We start from the raw sequence: 19167 nt of genomic DNA, 5'->3' as shown, positions 1-19167 counted from the left end.
GGTGTGTAAGAGATAGTATTTATTCAGGTCATTTTTAAATTTAGGCCTCTTGTGACTAGGTGTGTATTCATTTTAAAATGAGCATTTTAATGTATGTAAATGAAGCGCCTACCCTAGGGGTGTTACTGATACTGCAAAGGCATGGTATTGTTTTTGTGTACATAACACCAGCAGAAACAAGGAATGTAATTATCCTTAATCTTTTACTACAATTGTGAGACTTTTGACTTGTAGAATGCTGTTAATATTTCCACAGAGAAGTAAAACAGCAAATTGGAAGACCTATTGCACAGCTTGTTAGAATTTCTGACAGGAATAAGGTTTTTAATTATATTTCCTATATGTTGCAGAGTTTTTCTGTTGTGTCTTCTAAGGTTAGCTGTGACTTTGATAAAGTGTATGGTTGGTTGGTTGGTTGATAGAGTGATGTTAAAATATATGAAACTGAAACAGGGATTTGTGTATGATGAATATTCATTGTGAAAGCTATTTTCTGTAATTGAGACTTATAAAGGGTGGAAGAGTCCAACTGGAGAAATGTATGAACATAAGTAATTGTGGTTCTCAGGACTGTGGGTATTTGTAGGTGACATAAATATAGTTTTGTTGCACAATTTCAGCTTTAGAAATGTAACTATTTCCAGATGGGTAGCTTATGTGGCAGCAAAAGCAACGAAGAGTCTTGTGGCATCTTAAAGACTGGGTGATATTCAACTAAGCTGTAGGATAACAGATAGGTCTGCCGTAGTCGAAACAAAATAAAAAAATTCCTTCCAGTAGCACCTTGGAGATCAACTAAGTTTGTTATTGGTATGAGCTTTCGTGTGCATCTGAAGAAGTGTGCATGCGCACAAAAGCTCATACCAGTAACAAACTTAGTTGGTCTCTAAGGTGCTGCTGGAAGGAATCTTTTTATTAAGTTGTAGGATATCATCTTAAACAAATTTATTCTTGCTCATGACATAAGCTTCTGTTGTCTACAGTCCACTTCAATGCAAAGTATTATTCTGGTCAATGCAAAGTGTTACTCTTTCAAATTGCTTTGTTTAAGAATGACCACCTTAAGGTCAGTTACACAGTTGAGTGCCAGGTAACAAGACCCTCTCAGCCCTGCTGATGGGGTCCAAAGGAAAGCAGAGCAAGATGTTTGGCATCAGCTTGGCTGCAGGAGTTGCCAGAAGGAGGTGCACAAGACGCCACCCAATTGTCTTGTCCGGGTTTATGTAGGGTTTACTCCTAAGCCTTTTATTCTCCCAAAGAGGCAGCAGGTATGGTTTCTTCCTCATGGTTTACCGTGAGTATAGCCACAAGGTGGCAGAGGCTTAGGACCAGAATTTTCCTTCTCCTAGTTGGGCTCCCTTCCCAGGTTGATGAGCCCCATCTGCCCCTCACTTACCTCTACAGTGTGTGCAGAATCCGCTTTCTTGACTATTGGACCCACTCTTGGTCTTGTCCACTCAATCTGCTGGAGCCTGTCTTCACATGCGGGGGAAGTCTGTAACTCACTGAGGGTTTGAGACCCACTGGCTACCCTCACCTGGTTTAGCCAGCCTGTTGAAGCCATTCCCAGGGTGTGGCCACTGTCGCATGCTGACAGCTTCTAGTTAATAGCTTAGTTCAGTCGTTTTCAACCTATTTGAGTCCACTGCTCCCTTGACCAACTTACATTCTTTCTGTGGCACCCCAGTGGGGCTCAGGAGCCCCGCTATTTGACCCCTTGGCTGCAGAGCTGACAGCCTCTCACCCTTTTTCAAACACCTTCCCTTTTGGAGTGTTCTCCTCTTCCCTCTCCTGGAGAGTCCTCTGAGCAGCTGCTGCTGCTGCCCTCGCACCTGCCCCAAAGAGAGGGGCCTCCTCACATTGCCCCACAGGGGCCTGGGAAGCACCCCCTGGCCAGCCCCAGAGACACCATTCCCCTGGGGAGCTTGTAGCCAGGGCTGCTGCAACAAACAGCTGTGCAAGCCTTTGGGAGGCAGAGATGCAAGAGGGCATTAGAGGAGGAAATAAGCAACTATCTTACTTTTCAAAGACATCCAAAGGCAGCCCTGTGTAGGGAAGTTTTTAATGTTTAATGCGGTATTGTGTTTTTAACAGTCGGTTGGAAGCTGCCCAGAGTGTTTGGGGAAACCCAGCCAGATGGGCGGGGTATAAATAATAAATTATTTATTATTATTATTATTATTATTATTATTAACCATCATTCAAAGCACCCCAGGGTGCCAAGGCACACTGGCTGAAAGCCACTGGCATAGTTAATAGCATAGTTATAACAAGCTTTACTTTTCTTCATTATATATTGTTCTCACCATGGCTACCAATTCCAAATACAGTATTAGGCAAGCTTGGTCTGATATTTCAAAAGTTTTTAGCTTTTTAAAAACTAAATAAATGTAAAATAACCTAATTACAGGTAAACTAAATATGCTAATTTAGATCATCTAGGATATTAATCTTTAAGGTGTCAGAAAACGCACTCTTTTTAGAAATATAATTATTTTAGTTTGTATCACATACTGCTATCTCTTAAGCCTGGGGCAAGTAACTGTGTAGTTAAAACACAACAAAATTATGCTGCATTGGATATTTGGGTGGTTGCACCTAAGCATAATAATACCTTAAAGTCGATAATCAGTCATTTTTGTTAATTTTCATTGTTAATTTTCATTCTTGGCCACTGTGTAATTTCCATTCACCAAGATCGCTAATCTAATCTTTTCCCAAATTTGATTCTGAATGTGGACTTTTGCTTTGGTTGCCACTTCTTTTCTTGGCCCTAGTCCTATGCATTTAGCAGCAGCCTGGCATATAGAAATTAAGCTGATGGTTTTTTCCTCATAACTTTTTCTCCATGCCACGAAATATTTCATTTTCTTAGTTTTTTGTGTGAGCCGGACTGTTAAATTCACGGGACGAAGTCTAAGGGTGGAAATGGCAACCTTAGAAATAGTATACATAGGAGAAAATGTAAGAAAAGGCTGGGATATTTATTCAGTTGCAGCAATATGAGTCACATAAATTAAACAAATAAAACTTTTTGGTATGGACATAAAAGGTTGAGAGAAGATCTACCTGGAAGGGGCAGGGTCCTCTGAAATAGAAAAGCTTTTCTAGGCTCCCTTGCAGGAGAGCTGACAGGAGGAAATAATAGTGATCTCATGCACATAAATCTTGAAGATATTTAGCAAAAGTTAAAAATGGAAAGAAAACAGCAGCTTAGAGCACAACTTTTAATGCACTGCTTAAGCATGAATTATGCAATATTCAAGATATAGTTGAAATCTTTGTAAAAAATTTATGTGTCTTGCGCTGTAGTCCCAAAGAGCTTTGAAGTCTGCACTTTGCTCAGAGAGCTAACATTAAAGATACCTAGACAGAAGCCTTGGGCAAATTGATAAAACCAGGCTTGTTCTTGATATCTAGTATCTGCTTGTATAGATCTTAATATATGGGACTAATAATTTACCTGCTGATTAGATTTTTGGAAAGTGCAGTTGCTAGATTGGATAGTAATAGACATACCTTATTAAAGTTTGGGGGAGGGGGCAACAGACTTGCGGAAGTTTGCATGTGCCTTAGCTGCATTTAAGAGCCCCCTTTCCATGTTCTGTTTATCTTATGTAGTACTCTTTTTCTTTTTAAGTGAAAACACTAGAAATCCAGAATTCATGGTGAATCTAACAACAATCAAGTCTGCCAAGAAAATGGAAGGGAAACATATTATGGATACAGTTTTTGTTTCTAGTTTTCCAAGAATCTATTGTAAATGGTAAGTAAAATTAGCATTTTGTATATTATGCAAACCACTCTGATTTCTTTAAGGCACTGTGGAAAGAAACTATTACAGATATTCTTGCTTGAATAGGTGTAAGTTGACAAAATAGTATTTTTTATAATATCATAACTCCTGGTCTGTTTTGTTTCACATCAGCTCAAGAGTTCAATTCTTATTTTGTTGTTGGCTCACTCACAGCGTTCAAAATTAGCCCATCTAATTTTGACTGGCAGCTGACCTTTTGGGAGGCAGTGCAGATGTCCAGGCGCCATTGTTTGGTGCCTAACATCTCCCCCTGGCAATACCACACCAGTCAGTTGGTCTGTGGGGCATCAGGGCACCAAAATACATGCCTCTTTTGCTGCTGTACTGCCTTGCCTGATTGACAGGGTAGCACGGTACCAGAAGACGCATGTGCCGAAACATCCTAGGCAGCAACTCTTGAAGGGTCTCCTCTGCTGCTGAGGAGAAGTGCTGATGGGATGCTGCCGAGGAGAGGAGCTGTTTGGGGCTGCCACTCAGAGCTTCATCAGTGCTGCAAATGTGGAGCTGTTCATTTGGCTGCTCCAACTTCTTAAGCAGCTCTAGAAGCTTCTGCACTTCAGCGTGAAGCTTCCTCATTCTGTTCCCTTCTTTCTATTCTCCAATACTGCGGAAGCCAGCTGATTCCCCCTGGCCTTAGAGTCTTCTCCCCACGTTGGAGATGCGGAAGAAGGGGAGGGAGGGGGGAGCTTCACCAGACAGAGAGAGAATAGGAGGAAGGGGAGAGGAGCCGGCAGCAGGAGCTCTCCTGCTGCTGCCTTGTGGGGTGAAAGAGTGACGGGGTTCTTTGGAGCCATGGTGGTGCTGATGCTGAAGTGCAGAAGCTGCCAGAGCTGCCTACGAAGTTGGAGCAGCCAAACAAGCAGCTCCACATTTGCAGCGCTGATGATGCTCTGAACCCAAACGGCTCCTTTCCTTGGCAGCACCCCCAGCACCTCTTGCCGAGGCCATCAGCATCCTGCTGCCACCTTTGCTGCTGTCCCCCACGGCCACCAGGAGCAGCCCTCTGCTGCTGAGGCTTGAGAATCGCTGCCTGAGGTCAGACAAAACCAGACCCAGGCAGCTTCCAACAAGTAAGAAAAAAGGACGAAGCGAGCGGGGAGATCTGCAGGGAAGAAATGTATTTACACATTGTGTTTTGGCACCCACAACCCAGGTTCCAGGTTGGCGCCTAGCTTTCCTATCCCAATTTTGAGCACTGCTCACTCAGTAGCTGTGAAAGGACTTAATGTGTCAGGTGTCATAATTTATAATAAAGTATGGATCTCAAAATTATCACATGGAATGTGAATGGACTTAACGAAAAAGCAAAGAGAAACAGGGTGGCACATGTTTTAGAAAAACAAAAACATGACATAATATGCCTGCGAGAGGCCCACATTGCAAAAAAACCATAAAAGAGTTTTATCAAATAAGAGACTGGGACTAGACTTTATCTCTTCTAATAATTTGATAAAAAGTGGTGTAGTAATACATGCAAAGCCTTATTTGGATCCAAAACTACTACCGGAATATAATATGAACTAAAGCTGAAAAGCTTTGAAGAGATAAGAGAACAGATAGTGGATTGGTTCCAATATTATCAACTATTTGAAACATTCAAAATAGATTAAAAAGGGGGTTTGCGACAGAAACATCTAGATTGGAAACAGATTTGGTCAACTCCTAAATGAAAACTCTTTCCAAAATGTACCAACTCCTCCTTGACTGGGAAGTCAGTTGTTTGGAGGATGCTTTGATTCCCTTTCCCTGCACTTGTATCTTCTCTGGGTGGGATTTCAGCAGTCAGATTCTCACACACATTCCGATCCTGAGTTCTCCTGCATTTCTGTCTTGTGCTTCTACCGGTATCAATCTGTCAGGTACTCATCCCAATTGTGTATATTAAATTTGTTTAATAATTAACTATATTACATTTATTAAAGGTGTATTTAATTATCTATTTAATATAATATATTAGTCGTGTATATTAACTAATATTATATTGTCAATACTTTAATTAACGATATGGAAATTTAATTCAGTGCTGGCACACAAATTCTATGTCAGTGTACTCTTGCAGCCCACTTGGTCTGAGAAGGTACACCACCCAGGTCTATGGGAAAGAATGGCACATTGCAAGTCTCGATAAATAGCAATGTCTAGCTGTGGAAATGACATGATTTAGGATAGCAGTGGTATTTCACAAGTCTTAGAGTTAGAGACTAATGTAGCCAGTGGCGTAGCGTGGGTTGTCAGCACCCGGGGCAAGGCAAGTAATTTGCGCCCCCTAACCCGTGGATTTGCGCCCCCTAACCCATGGATTTGCGCCCCCTAACCCTAACCCCCAGATGTTGTGCTCGGTGCGGCCGGCCCTGCACCCCCCATGCTACGCCACTGAATGTAGCTATCTAGTCATTTCAGCTTAGAATCAGAGACTGGATGCTCAAAGTAATTCCCTCTCACGGGTTTCTACTCCTCACCTTCTGGGGGATTTTTTCCCCCTGGGTGTTGGAGAATGATGTTACTGTGTGTTCCTTCTTAATGAAAAAATGTAGACTTCTACATTTTCTTATCTGTCCTGTGCCTATAAATAGCATTACAGCAGCATAATATTAAATTAATAATGCATTATAGAATTCTGTTGTATTTATTTTACTAGTTTAGAAGATCTAATCTTAATGCATTTTATATTTTTGATGAGTAAAGTGCTACTACATCTCTCTTTTATCCTTGTAGAAGATCAAGGAGCCTGTATCAGTTACAGATAGGAGGAGCCTGTATGTTTGCATTTTAAGAACTGGCAACTGGGCTTGTGAATTGTCTAAGGATATCCTTAAATCTGAGAGAGTGGCATTTGGGGATGCAGAAACTGGCCAGGGACGGACGGCTGCTGGGGCTATAGCCACTACTCTGGAGCTTACTTATGATGTCAGGATGTGTACAGTGGTGCCCCGCAAGACGAATGCCTCACAAGACGAAAAACTCGCTAGACGAAAGAGTTTTCCGTCTTTTGAGGTGCTTCGCAAGACGAGTCCTGTGAGTTTTCCCCCTCTTTTTCTAAGCCGCTAATAGCCGCTTAGCTGCTAAGCCGCTAAGCTGCTAATAGCGCTAAGCCGCTAATAGGGGTGCTTCGCAAGACGAAAAAACCGCTAGACGAAGAGACTCGCGGAACGGATTAATTTAGTCTTGCGAGGCACCACTGTAATAGGCTTTCCTGGGATGATGGGAAATGCAGGGAATTAAGGCGCGAGTGATCATGCTCTTCTGAAGTTTACTATACAGCGGAAAGGAGCAACCAAGCATACTAGGACTCAATTTCTTGACTTTAAGAAAGCCGACTTCATAAAACTTAGGGAAGTGCTGGGTGAGATCCCATGGACAGTAATATTAAAAGGAAAGGGAGTTCATGATGGCTGGGAGTTTGTTAAGAGGGAGATAGTAAAAGCACAACTTCAGGCAATACCAATGAGACGGAAACATGGAAGGTGCCTAAAGAAGCCAGGGTGGCTATCTAAAGAACTTTTAACTGAGTTAAGATTAAAAAAGGATGTGTACAAAAAATGGAAAAGGGGGGAAACCACCAAAGAGGAATTCAAACAAATAGCCAGCATGTGTAGACACAAAGTCAGAAAAGCTAAAGCACAGAATGAACTCAGGCTTGCTAGAGAGGTTAAAAGCAACAAAAAAGGCTTTTATGGGTATGTTCGTAGCAAAAGGAAGAACAAAGAAACAGTGGGATCACTCAGAGGAGAAGATGGTGAAATGCAAACAGGGGACACAGAAAGGGCTGAACTCCTCAATGCCTTCTTTGCCTCAGTCTTCTCCAATAAAGAAAACAATGCCCGACCTGAAGAATTTGGATCAAATGGTTCAGCAGAGGAAACACAGCCCAGAATAACTAAGGAGATAGTACAAGAATACTTGGCTAGTTTAGATGTATTCAAGTCTCCAGGGCCAGATGAACTGCATCCAAGAGTATTAAAAGAACTGGCAGATGTGATCTCAGAACCACTGGCAGTCATCTTCGAGAATTCCTGGAGAACAGGCGAAGTCCCGGCAGACTGGAGGAGGGCAAATGTTGTCCCTATTTTCAAAAAGGGGAAAAGAGAGGACCCAAATAATTACCGCCCAGTCAGTCTGACATCAATACCAGGGAAGATTCTGGAGCAGATCATTAAGCAAACAGTCTGTGAGCACCTAGAAAGGAATGCTGTGATCACCAATAGTCAGCATGGATTTCTGAAATATAAGTCATGTCAGACTAACCTGATTTCGTTTTTTGACAGAATTACAAGCCTGGTAGATGAAGGGAACGCAGTGGATGTAGCCTACCTTGATTTCAGCAAGGCATTTGACAAGGTGCCCCATGATATTCTTGTAAAGAAGCTGGTAAAATGCGGTCTTGACTATGCTACCACTCAGTGGATTTGTAACTGGCTGACTGACCGAACCCAAAGGGTGCTCATCAATGGTTCCTCTTCATCCTGGAGAAGAGTGACTAGTGGGGTGCCACAGGGTTCTGTCTTGGGCCCGGTCTTATTCAACATCTTTATCAACGACTTGGATGATGGACTCAAGGGCATCCTGATCAAATTTGCAGATGACACCAAACTGGGAGGGGTGGCTAACACCCCAGAGGACAGGATCACACTTCAAAACGACCTTGACAGATTAGAGAACTGGGCCAAAACAAACAAGATGAATTTTAACAGGGAGAAATGTAAAGTATTGCACTTGGGCAAAAAAAATGAGAGGGACAAATACAAGATGGGTGACACCTGGCTTGAGAGCAGTACATGTGAAAAGGATCTAGGAGTCTTGGTTGACCACAAACTTGACATGAGCCAACAGTGTGACGCGGCAGCTAAAAAAGCCAATGCAATTCTGGGCTGCATCAATAGGAGTATTGCATCTAGATCAAGGGAAGTAATAGTGCCACTGTATTCTGCTCTGGTCAGACCTCACCTAGAGTACTGTGTCCAGTTCTGGGCACCACAGTTCAAGAAGGACACTGACAAACTGGAACGTGTCCAGAGGAGGGCAACCAAAATGGTTAAAGGCCTGGAAACGATGCCTTATGAGGAACGGCTAAGGGAGCTGGGCATGTTTAGCCTGGAGAAGAGGAGGTTAAGGGGTGATATGATAGCCATGTTCAAATATATAAAAGGATGTCACATAGAGGAGGGAGAAAGGTTGTTTTCTGCTGCTCCAGAGAAGCGGACACGGAGCAATGGATCCAAACTACAAGAAGATTCCACCTAAACATTAGGAAGAACTTCCTGACAGTAAGAGCTGTTCGACAGTGGAATTTGCTGCCAAGGAGTGTGGTGGAGTCTCCTTCTTTGGAGGTCTTTAAGCAGAGGCTTGACAACCATATGTCAGGAGTGACTCGATGGCCCTTGTGGTCTCTTCCAACTCTATGATTCTATGATTCTAAGGAGAGAGAGGTTAGTATGTAGGGTATCCTACAACTTTGTTTTCAGGAGTATTTAATGTGTTTGTAAATATGAATAATTTTATTAAAACAAAAAAGTAAATAATTAGTGCAGGAGCTACTAATTACGGAATATAATTACTTCAGATGATATCAGTACTTGATTAGTGGAATGTGCTTCATGTGTGCCTTTGTATGGGGTCTAGAAGATGCAGCTAGTGTGCAGTGCGGTGGCCAGACTGCTCACTGGAACAGGTTACTGGCAAAATGTTAACTCTTTTGCTGGGAAAACTCCACTGGTTGCTGATTTGAAAGGGTCAAGGTTCTTGTGTTAAGTCCCAAAGCCCTAAACCAGGCATAAGCAAACTTGGCCCTCCAGATGTTTTGGGATTACAACTCCCATCAGCCCTAGCTAGCAAGACCAGTGGTCAGGGATGGTGGGAGTTCTAGTCCTAAAACATTTGAAGGACCGATTTTGCTTATGCCTGCCCTAAACAGTTTGCCTCCAAAGTACCTTAAGAGCTGCCTGGTTCCTTGGGATCACAGAAATCTTTTGATGGGCCACTTTTGGTGGTCCTCCATGCCCCTGAAGTTCAGCCAGCTTTTAGCAAGAGTGATCCTTTAGTGTGGCAGACCCTGTCCTGTGGAACTCCTTACCTGCTTTCCTTTAGGGTCCTAACAACTATTTCTCAAACTAGCATTTGGAATTTGATTCCCTCCCCCCAACCAAGTTATATTGACATGGTACTTATATTTTTGCAGATGCTGTTATATTAAGGTTTATGTTATATACTACCTTGTTAAGGGCCATCTTAAGCATATGCGACCCCAGGGTGCAAAGATCCGCCTGGCGCCCTCTCCCCCCAGGTTGCCCAGAGTTGTTGACCTTTTTTAGGGTGGGCTGGTGAGGCACGCAGAGCTGGCCTGGCCAGCTGCCTTAGCAGCAACAGAGAAGCCCAAGGCAGCAGCAGAGCGGGGCCGGGCACCTGGGGTGTGTGCAAGCAGAGCCCAGTGCAACAACAGTCAAACCCGAGGTGGCAGCGGTGGCAGCGACTGAGCGAAGCCAGGTGCCTCGTGTGAGCAGCATGCGCTGGGCAGGCCTCTCAACAGCCCACCAATCCCAGGCGGCAGGAGGGTGGAGCCGGCTGGCTGCCACAGCGCCTCACTCGCCCGCAGCAGAAGAGCTGTGGTGCTCTGACAGGCTCTGCTCCACTCGGCAGCAGCTGTCAGCACTTCCCAATCCCCAGACTCCAAATCTCTGCCCCAGACTCTCAGCCTGGAGCCCCTGAGAGCCCGCGCCCGGGTGCCCCACACCGCTAGTGCCTATGGGTAAGATGGCCCTGTCCTTGTTATGTTTCCTATGAATGTGTGGTTTATAAATACTTAAATAAAAAAGAAATAAAGCTACAGTATTTATTGAAGTAGATATATGTTGAATAGGTCATAGTCTTGAAAACCTTTATGAGCTATTTTAACTTAACTTCCACTGTTCTGTATACAGTGGTACCTCTGGTTACGTACTTAATTCGTTCCAGAGGTCTGTTCTTAACCTGAAACAGTTCTTAACCTGAAGCACCATTTTAGCTAATGGGTTCTCCCGCTGCCGCCGTACCACCAGAGCACGATTTCTGTTCTCATCCTGAAGCAAAGTTCTTAACCCGAGGTACTATTTCTGGGTTAGTGGAGTCTGTAACCTGAAGCGTATGTAACCCGAGGTACCACTGTACATAAATACAGGTGAGGGGATGAAGAGGAGAGCATTTGCTAGTAAGACTCGACTCCCTCCCTCCCTCCCTCCCTCCCTCCCTCTGTGTTGCCAAAACATGCAAGTCGACTACTGAGAAAATGCAGCAGAAAACGTGTTCATGTATAAAGTGTATAAAGTGTATAACCAAACAAGGAAGAAGACGCTGATATGAGTTGTTGTATTAAGTATGTGTATGCTTTCCCGATATTGTATTGTAACACTGAGTGATGCAATGCATTGGCAGTAAAAGCAAGAAAGAATTACCAGTGAAAGGACATAGTATCGTTTTTCTCTTCAGCCCAGAGGAAGAATTCATTCTTGTGCAGTTTCTTCCGCAAACAGATGTTAGTTTCACTGTAGCTTTTCAACTTGTAAATAATTGTGGTCTGTTTGTATTTTGTAATGAATGGGGCTGGGGCTACAGATGGTGTGGAGGCTGCAGCTGTGCAGATGCAGGAAGAGCTGGGGGGTGGGGGGGTGGGGGGGCTGGAGGAGTTCACTGGCCTTCTTAGGCAGGAGAGGAGGAAAACAGCTGAGAGAGAAAATTAACGGGAGTGGGAGAAATAAATTGAACTGAAGGAAATTTAAGTTTTGCTGTGAATAGGAATAATAAGCATTGGTTGTGCTGGATATTGATGAGGTAAGACACTTATCTAGGACTGGAAAAATTGCTGTACATATTTAATTGCTAAATAAAAAAAGTCAGAGTGTACTAACATTTCGTTCAGATGTTATGCTGTGAAGTCATGATACTGGTTTCCTAAATGATCTTCTTCTGGGTTTGAGTTCACAAGAAAATGTAGCATGTGATACATTATTGTGTAGCTAGAAACTATGGTACAGTCCAAATAAACAAAAGGCACGCCTGGAGAGAATCTTGGATGGAATTTCTGTTACTGTGCTTCCTACTGCTGAAGAGGCAATGAAAACAATGACTTGCCTCTAGCGCTGTGGATTCAGCAGAGGCAGCATAGAAAACTGTGACTGTGGATGGAATTGCTTACTATACTTCTGTATGGATTACAAGTTTTTTTTCCTTTTTAATATTTTCTTTTTCAAGTTTCAAAATAACAGCATTTTTCTTTTGTTTATACATATCCAATCCAAATTTGCATTTAATGACTCCCTCCACCCCCTCTGTTTTCCCTTTCCCCCCTTAAATTCTCATTGCATATGATTATAGCTCTCCAATTAATTTTAAGTTTTCTATAGAATCATTATTTAAGAAACTTTAGCATAGTTTGCTGGGAAGCAATGTGTCTATACTGTATTTCATATCTCAATTTTGCATTCAAGTTTTCCCAAATGGTGCCCTTATTGAGCCATACTACTAGTAAAAACAAGGCTAAAGTATTAATTGGAGACCAAGTAGCATTGTGCTGTTGAGTATCTTTGAGAATACATAAGAGGTAGAATTGTACAAAACTGGCAAGAGTTCAATAACTGTTTTGCAAAGTAGTCAAGTAAGAAAAATGAAATAAAACCGAGAGCAGGGCAGAGTTCTAAAAGATTATCTCTAAATAGAGAATCTGCATAAACCTGAGATTCAGCATAGTTTGAAGGCTAAATCATGGTTTGTAAAGACCAATGCAGTTATAACATAACAGATACAGGAGAGAGGGGGGGGGGCTGGACACGTGGCGTGATCACACAGTATTCTGCACTTGAATTATTGTTGAAGCTGGTGGTGTTGTCTTGAGGTCAAAAGTCCTAAATGAGAAGTGAATATTTAACTACTCTTTCAAGGACAGTTGGTAATCTTTCTTTATTGGAACATGAGATTAGAGGGTTGAAAACAACTCCAAAGAGATATGACTCTGGGTGGTTCTGGCTGCCAGAGCAGTGCAGCCTGTGGATTTAAAAGACCATTCCATAATAAAAATGAGACACACCGTGAATCACCAGAGAATGTTTTTTGGGGGGGGCGGATCTTGGATTTAAGCATTGTCTTCCTTCTCTCTGCCTGCCCCCACTTTATGGTGGTGAGTTCCTTTACATTTTTTTCTTAATCCTGTACTACCTTTCCCCACCAACAAAAGACTCCTAGCACAAAAAAACTATGAATGGATCTATTTATTTGCTATTTATTTTGTCCCTCCTTGCCTATTTGTTTATATGTGCAACATTCACACTTCCTTACTGCTGCATGTGCATTCCATTTTCTCTATGTAAAATTATTTGCTTGGACATTTCATAATAATTAATGAGAACTAAACTATTTCGATGGAAAAAAAAATATTTTTCTTATCTGACAGAATGAAAGAGATTTAACATGTCCAACTCCCTAACAGAGTAGCTGGCAGAGTAGATAGCAGTGCAGTGAGGAAAGATGATCTGGAATACCAATCTGGATAGCTTTAAAAGATTATTAGACAAAGTTATGGGGGATAAGGCTACCAGTGGCTGTTGGGCATGGAGCATAGTCATCATGGCTATTCTTGAAGGCAGCATGCTTCTGAATATCAGTTGTTAGAAATGGAAGGTGGGTTTTCCACAGGCATCTGGTTGGCCACTGCAAGAACAAGATGCTGGAACAGCTGGGCTGTTGATCTGGTCCAGCTGATGATGATGATGATGATGATGATGCACAAGTTTGCCATTGAAAGCTAGCTTGATTCTTGAACTGTCAATCCTTTACCAAGAAATGTAAGCGCACACCTACAAGCACTTGTGAGAATGCCAGGCAGTACAGCAATTCTTGGGGAGGGGAGATGTTTTATGGGAGATCGGTTATCTCAGATCCCAAGATATGGTAGCAGTGTTGAGAATTCTGATATCACCTCCAAAATGTTAGTTACATATTTATATGCAATTTAGAGCCCTGTGTGGGTGGGGAAACATCCCCCATGACATGTTTAATTTTTACTATGTATTTTGTCAAAACAAAAAAATTCCTTCCAGTAGCACCTTAAAGACCAACTAAGTCAGTTCTTGGTATGAGCTTTCGTGTGCATGCACACTTCTTCAGATACACTGAAACAGAAGTTTCCAGACCTTTCTATATAGTGAGAAGGTGGGGAGGGGTATTACTCAGAAGGGTGGTAGGAATGGGTGATTGGCAGATAGCTGTGATGAGCCTGTTGACGACTCTTAACGACTGCAATAGGTCTTACAGGAGGAAGCAAGGGGTGAAAAGGTGAAAAATGGCTTTGTCATGTATAATGAGATAAGAATCCTAGGTCTTTGTTCAGGCCAGGTTTTTCCATTGTTTTAAGTTTGGTGATAAGTTGTAATTCAGCAGCTTCTCTTTCCAGTCTATTTCTGAAATTCCTTTGTAGTAAAACAGCTACTTTGAGATCTTGTATAGAATGTCCTGGGAGATTGAAGTGTTCTCCTACTGGTTTCTCTGTCTTGTGATTCCTGATGTCCGATTTATGTCCGTTTATTCTTTGGCGTAAGGTCTGGCCTGTTTGTCCAATATAGAGAGCTGAAGGACACTGTTGGCATTTTATGGCATACACAATGTTAGACGATGAGCAATTAAATAGTCCCGAAATGGTATGTGTGATGTTGTTGGGGCCAGTAATGGTGTTGTCCGGGTGTATGTGGCAGCAAAGTTGGCATCTGGGTTTATTACAGGCTCTGGTGCCAGTGTCTGTGTTAGGTCTGGTTGTAGTATTATTGTGGGTTAGGAGTTGTTTAAGACTGGGTGGCTGTCTGTAGGCAATGAAAGGTCTTCCTCCCAGAGCTTGAGAAAGAGAACTGTCATTGTCCAGGAGAGGTTGTAGATCTCTGATGATGCGTTGTACTGTTTTAACTTGGGAGCTGTATGTGATGACTAGAGGTGTTCTGTTATTTTCTTATTTTCCCAGGACATTCTATACAAGATCTCAAAGTAGCTGTTTTACTACAAAGGAATTTCAGAAATAGACTGGAAAGAGAAGCTGCTGAATTACAACTTATCACCAAACTTAAAACAATGGAAAAACCTGGCCTGAACAAAGACCTAGGATTCTTATCTCATTATACATGACAAAGCCATTTTTCACCTTTTCACCCCTTGCTTCCTCCTGTAAGACCTATTGCAGTCGTTAAGAGTCGTCAACAGGCTCATCACAGCTATCTGCCAATCACCCATTCCTACCACCCTTCTGAGTAATACCCCTCCCCACCTTCTCACTATATAGAAAGGTCTGGAAACTTCTGTTTCAGTGTATCTGAAGAAGTGTGCATGCACACGAAAGCTCATACCAAGAACTGACTTAGTTGGTCTTTAAGGTGCTACTGGAAGGAATTTTTTTGTTTTGACTATGGCAGACCAACACGGCTACCTATATGTATTTTGTGTTTTTTATATTGTATTTTTATGTTGCGAACTGCCTTGATATTACAAATGAAGAGTGGTGTACAAATTTATTAAATAAATGAAAAATATATAATGCTAGTTTACGACTGTGATTGAACTTGCAAACATGAACCCATGACTTGACTAGACTATTTTTTTCCTTTCCCCCAGGCATTTTTTATCTTTTTATTTATTTCCATTTCTAAAAATTGTACACCACTTGATTATATATTTTAAAACCCTCAAAGTGGTTTACAGAGAGATAAAACAATAAACTTAATGGTAAAATCAGTTTAAAACAGCCATTTAAAATATTCAAAAAAATTTAAAATGAGCTTTGGTTTGCATTTTTCACAGGTATGTTCTGGTGCCTGCCATTTTTCTGCTGCATTGCTATTGTATTGTATTGTATTCAGTGGGACACAGGTGGCGCTGTGGGTTAAACCACAGAGCCTAGGACTTGCTGATCAGAAGTTTGGCGGTTCGAATCCCCGCGACGGGGTGAGCTCCCGTTGCTCGGTCCCTGCTCCTGCCAACCTAGCAGTTTGAAAGCACATCAAAGTGCAAGTGGATAAATAGGTACCGTTCCGGCGGGAAGGTAAACAGCATTTCTGTGCGCTGCTCTGGTTTGCCAGAAGCGGCTTAGTCATGCTGGCCACATGACCCGGAAGCTGTACGTCGGCTCCCTTGGCCAACAAAGCAAGATGAGCGCCGCAACCCCAGAGTCGGTCACGACTGGACCTAATGGTCAGTGGTCCCTTTATCTTTTATTGTATTCAAGCCCCCCCCCGGGGGGGGGGCTTGGGTAGGCATTCCATAGGAATGTTGAGTCCATGACTTGCTGTCCTGCTTTTCACTTCTATGAAAAAGCAACATGTGAATACAGTGGTACCTCGGGTTAAGAACTTAATTTGTTCCAGAGGTCCGTTCTTAACCTGTCATGCGTTGGAAGAGGGGTAGTCTTATACGGCGAGTATATCCCAAACTCTATATTTTAACTGGAAAAGTTGGGGGTCGTCTTATACACTGGGAAATACGGAAATACGGAAAATTTGAACGTGGTTTGCACCATTGATGCTATAAGCTACATCCCTGGGTATTTTGAGAGGGAATCATACAAATATGGCAAATAAGTGGCTCATCTTACCTTGCTAAGATATTTGTTTTGCTTTCAGACGCCTAATAAATGCTGAGCGACATACTTTGCTTCACCGAAATGGTGGACACAGAAAGCCAGCTTTGCCCCCTCCTTCCCTTAAAGGATGAGGATCTTGGTAGTCCTTTATCCGAAGAATTCTTACAAGATATGGATTCCATACAAGAGCTCTCACAATCTATAAGTGGGGATAGTTCAGGAGCATTAAGTGTAACAGACTTCCAGTCACTGGGAAATGGAGCTGGGTCTGATGGATCAATCATCACAGGTAAGAATGTTATTATCTAGAATGGATTTAATCAGATTTTGTTTTAATGTATGGCAGCAACCTTTTATGTACCCTTATGACACCTAATACAATTTGAAATACTTGGTTTGCTATATTTCTGAAACATGATTTGGGATTTGTGTAAACCAGGGGTCATCATGTGTCCACCAGTACCCCCAAGGGACCTGCAAAAAAACCCCACCATGCCCAAGAGACTGTTTGCTCTCGTTGCTCATCTCTTGCCTCTTCTGTTTAGAACTCCCCGGCTTAAACTGGGGTTGCCAAGATGGGACAGGCACGCTCAGCCATAAACTTGACTGGTAGACACAATACAGTGTGCTTGTCTATTATTTATTAGAACCTTTTTCTTCCATACTCCACCCACCCATCCTCTATAAGTTCAGCTGCCATCAGAATTCCATATTTTCTCACAGGTTCCTGTCATGCAGTTGGAAAATAGTAATTTCTTTTAATTCACAGATATATATTCTTTTGCTTAAATAGGTGCCTCTCAAATATTTTGAGTTGTCTTGTTTAGCTTCCAAACTTATAGGCTTTCAGTCACCTGAGTTTGCTGTTAGTATTTGCTAACTGTTTTTTTAACTTTCAGACTCTCTCTCGCCAGCATCCAGTCCCTCGTCTGTGAATTTTTCCACAGTTTCGGGTAGCAAAGATGAACTGCCAAGTGCATCGTTAAATATTGAATGTAGAATATGTGGAGATAAAGCTTCAGGCTACCATTATGGAGTCCATGCTTGTGAAGGTTGTAAGGTACTGTCCACAATATTCTCTGCATAACGATATTCCAGAATAGCAAATTAATTACTTTAGAGCTGTTGAATAAAAGTTTTTTTTTAATCTAGAAATTAGTAGTTGGATCTTATTGAGAAGTCCTTTGTGAAGTTAGCAGTCCTAGCTCCATTTACCTGGGAGTAAGCCCCTTTGAATTCAGTAAAGCTAGCTTCTGAGATATGGGGAGAATGTGCTGTAAGTTTCCAAGCATGATTACTTGGAAACAAACTCTATTGACACCCATGTGCCTTACTTCTAATTAATTTTGCTTCAAAGTATAGTGTGTCATTTTTTTACATGAAGTTTTTTGGTATTACAACTTAAATGTAAACTATGATTTAAGATGGAAACTACCTTTTCCTGTGCAGCAGGGCACAAAACTATGTTGTTTTACTATATACAATTCAGTCAGAAAATTACATTACTGAAAATAGTCTGGAATAAGTTTATAACTACTTTGCTCATAAACCAGGCTTTTGTTTGATGTTTTGAGAATGGTTTTATTTGACCATTTTGTAAATTGGACAATGGCTTCAGCTTTAGTAAGACTCGGCATTCCTCAGTTTGTTCATACCTGAGCACAACTGTAATGGGTTTGGGCAGGAATGTGCTTAAGTGTGGATTGAGGGATAGCCTCTGATGCTCTGGGTTATCCTTCTCCAACCTGGTGCACCCTAGAGGTTGTGGACTACAATGTCCTCCTCCTCCTCCTCCTCCTCTTCTTCTTTGGCAATCACTCGTAGCCGAGTAAGATTGTCTCCCATGAACACGGTTTTAACAGTGAGTCCGTAAGTGACTGTGGAGGCCAATTCTGGATCCACACATACTTCCACAGTGGGGACATTGGTTTCCAGGCGGGAGTTGATCACGGTGTGGATTTGCAAGGCGTGCCTCCCTCTTAGCATGTTTCTCCCTTGCGTACTGAGTTCGAGTGTCTTCAAAGCCCATGACACCTTTGGTAAAGGCTGTTCTCCAACTGGAGCGCTCGCAGGCCAGTGTTTCCCAGTTGTCAGTGTTTATACTACATTATTTTAGATTTGCCTTGAGAGAGTCTTTACACCTCTTTTGTTGACCACCAGCATTACGCTTTCCATTTTTAAGTTCAAAATAGAGTAGTTGCTTTGGAAGACGATCATCAGGCATCTGCACAACATGATCCGTTCAACAAAGTTGATGTTGAAGAATCATTGCTTCAACACTGGTGATCTTTGCTTCTTCCAGTATGCTGATACAAGTTCGCCTGTCTTCCCAAGTGATGTGTAAAATTTTTCGGAGAAACCACTGATGGAATCTTTCGAGGAGTTGAAGATGGCATTTATAAGTGGTCCATGTTTCACAAGCATATAGTAAGGTTGGCAGTACAATAGCTTTGTAAACAAGCATTTTGGTTTTCTTGTGAATCTCAAACACTCTGCCCTTCAATTGGGAGAAAGGCGCACTCGCTGAGCTCAGGCGATACCCTTGTGGAAAGATAGGTAGGCGAAGTGATCAACATTTTCCAACGTTACACCATTGCGTTGGATTTGTGGCACTGCAGAGGGGTTATTTTGTACTTGCTGGTGCAGCACTTTGATTTTTTTGGATGTTGAGTGATAGGCGAAGCTTTTTGTAAGCTTCTGCAAAGATATTTAGGATGGTGTGGAGGTCATCCTCTGAGCGTGCGCACACTACGTTGTCATCAGCATACTG

The 19167-nt window shown here is 42.3% G+C and overlaps 1 protein-coding gene across 1 annotated transcript in view; it reads left to right on the top strand.

Moving 5' to 3' along the window:
• Positions 1-3620: 3620 nt before the first annotated feature.
• PPARA (peroxisome proliferator activated receptor alpha) overlaps positions 3621-19167 on the top strand; it is a 29185-nt gene continuing 13638 nt past the window's right edge. Inside the window, exons 1-3 of the mRNA XM_081861404.1 lie at positions 3621-3766; positions 16438-16686; positions 17297-17457. Of these exons, the coding sequence (XP_081717530.1) occupies positions 16449-16686; positions 17297-17457 (399 nt within the window). The 5' untranslated portion in view covers positions 3621-3766; positions 16438-16448. The remainder of the gene's footprint in view (positions 3767-16437; positions 16687-17296; positions 17458-19167) is intronic.

Source organism: Podarcis erhardii (genome assembly GCF_964252035.2).
Source record: "Podarcis erhardii genome assembly, chromosome: 5".
NCBI classification, from domain to species: domain Eukaryota; kingdom Metazoa; phylum Chordata; class Lepidosauria; order Squamata; family Lacertidae; genus Podarcis; species Podarcis erhardii.
Note: the sequence above shows the minus strand (reverse complement) of the source record. Positions and strands in the feature narration are given on the sequence as shown.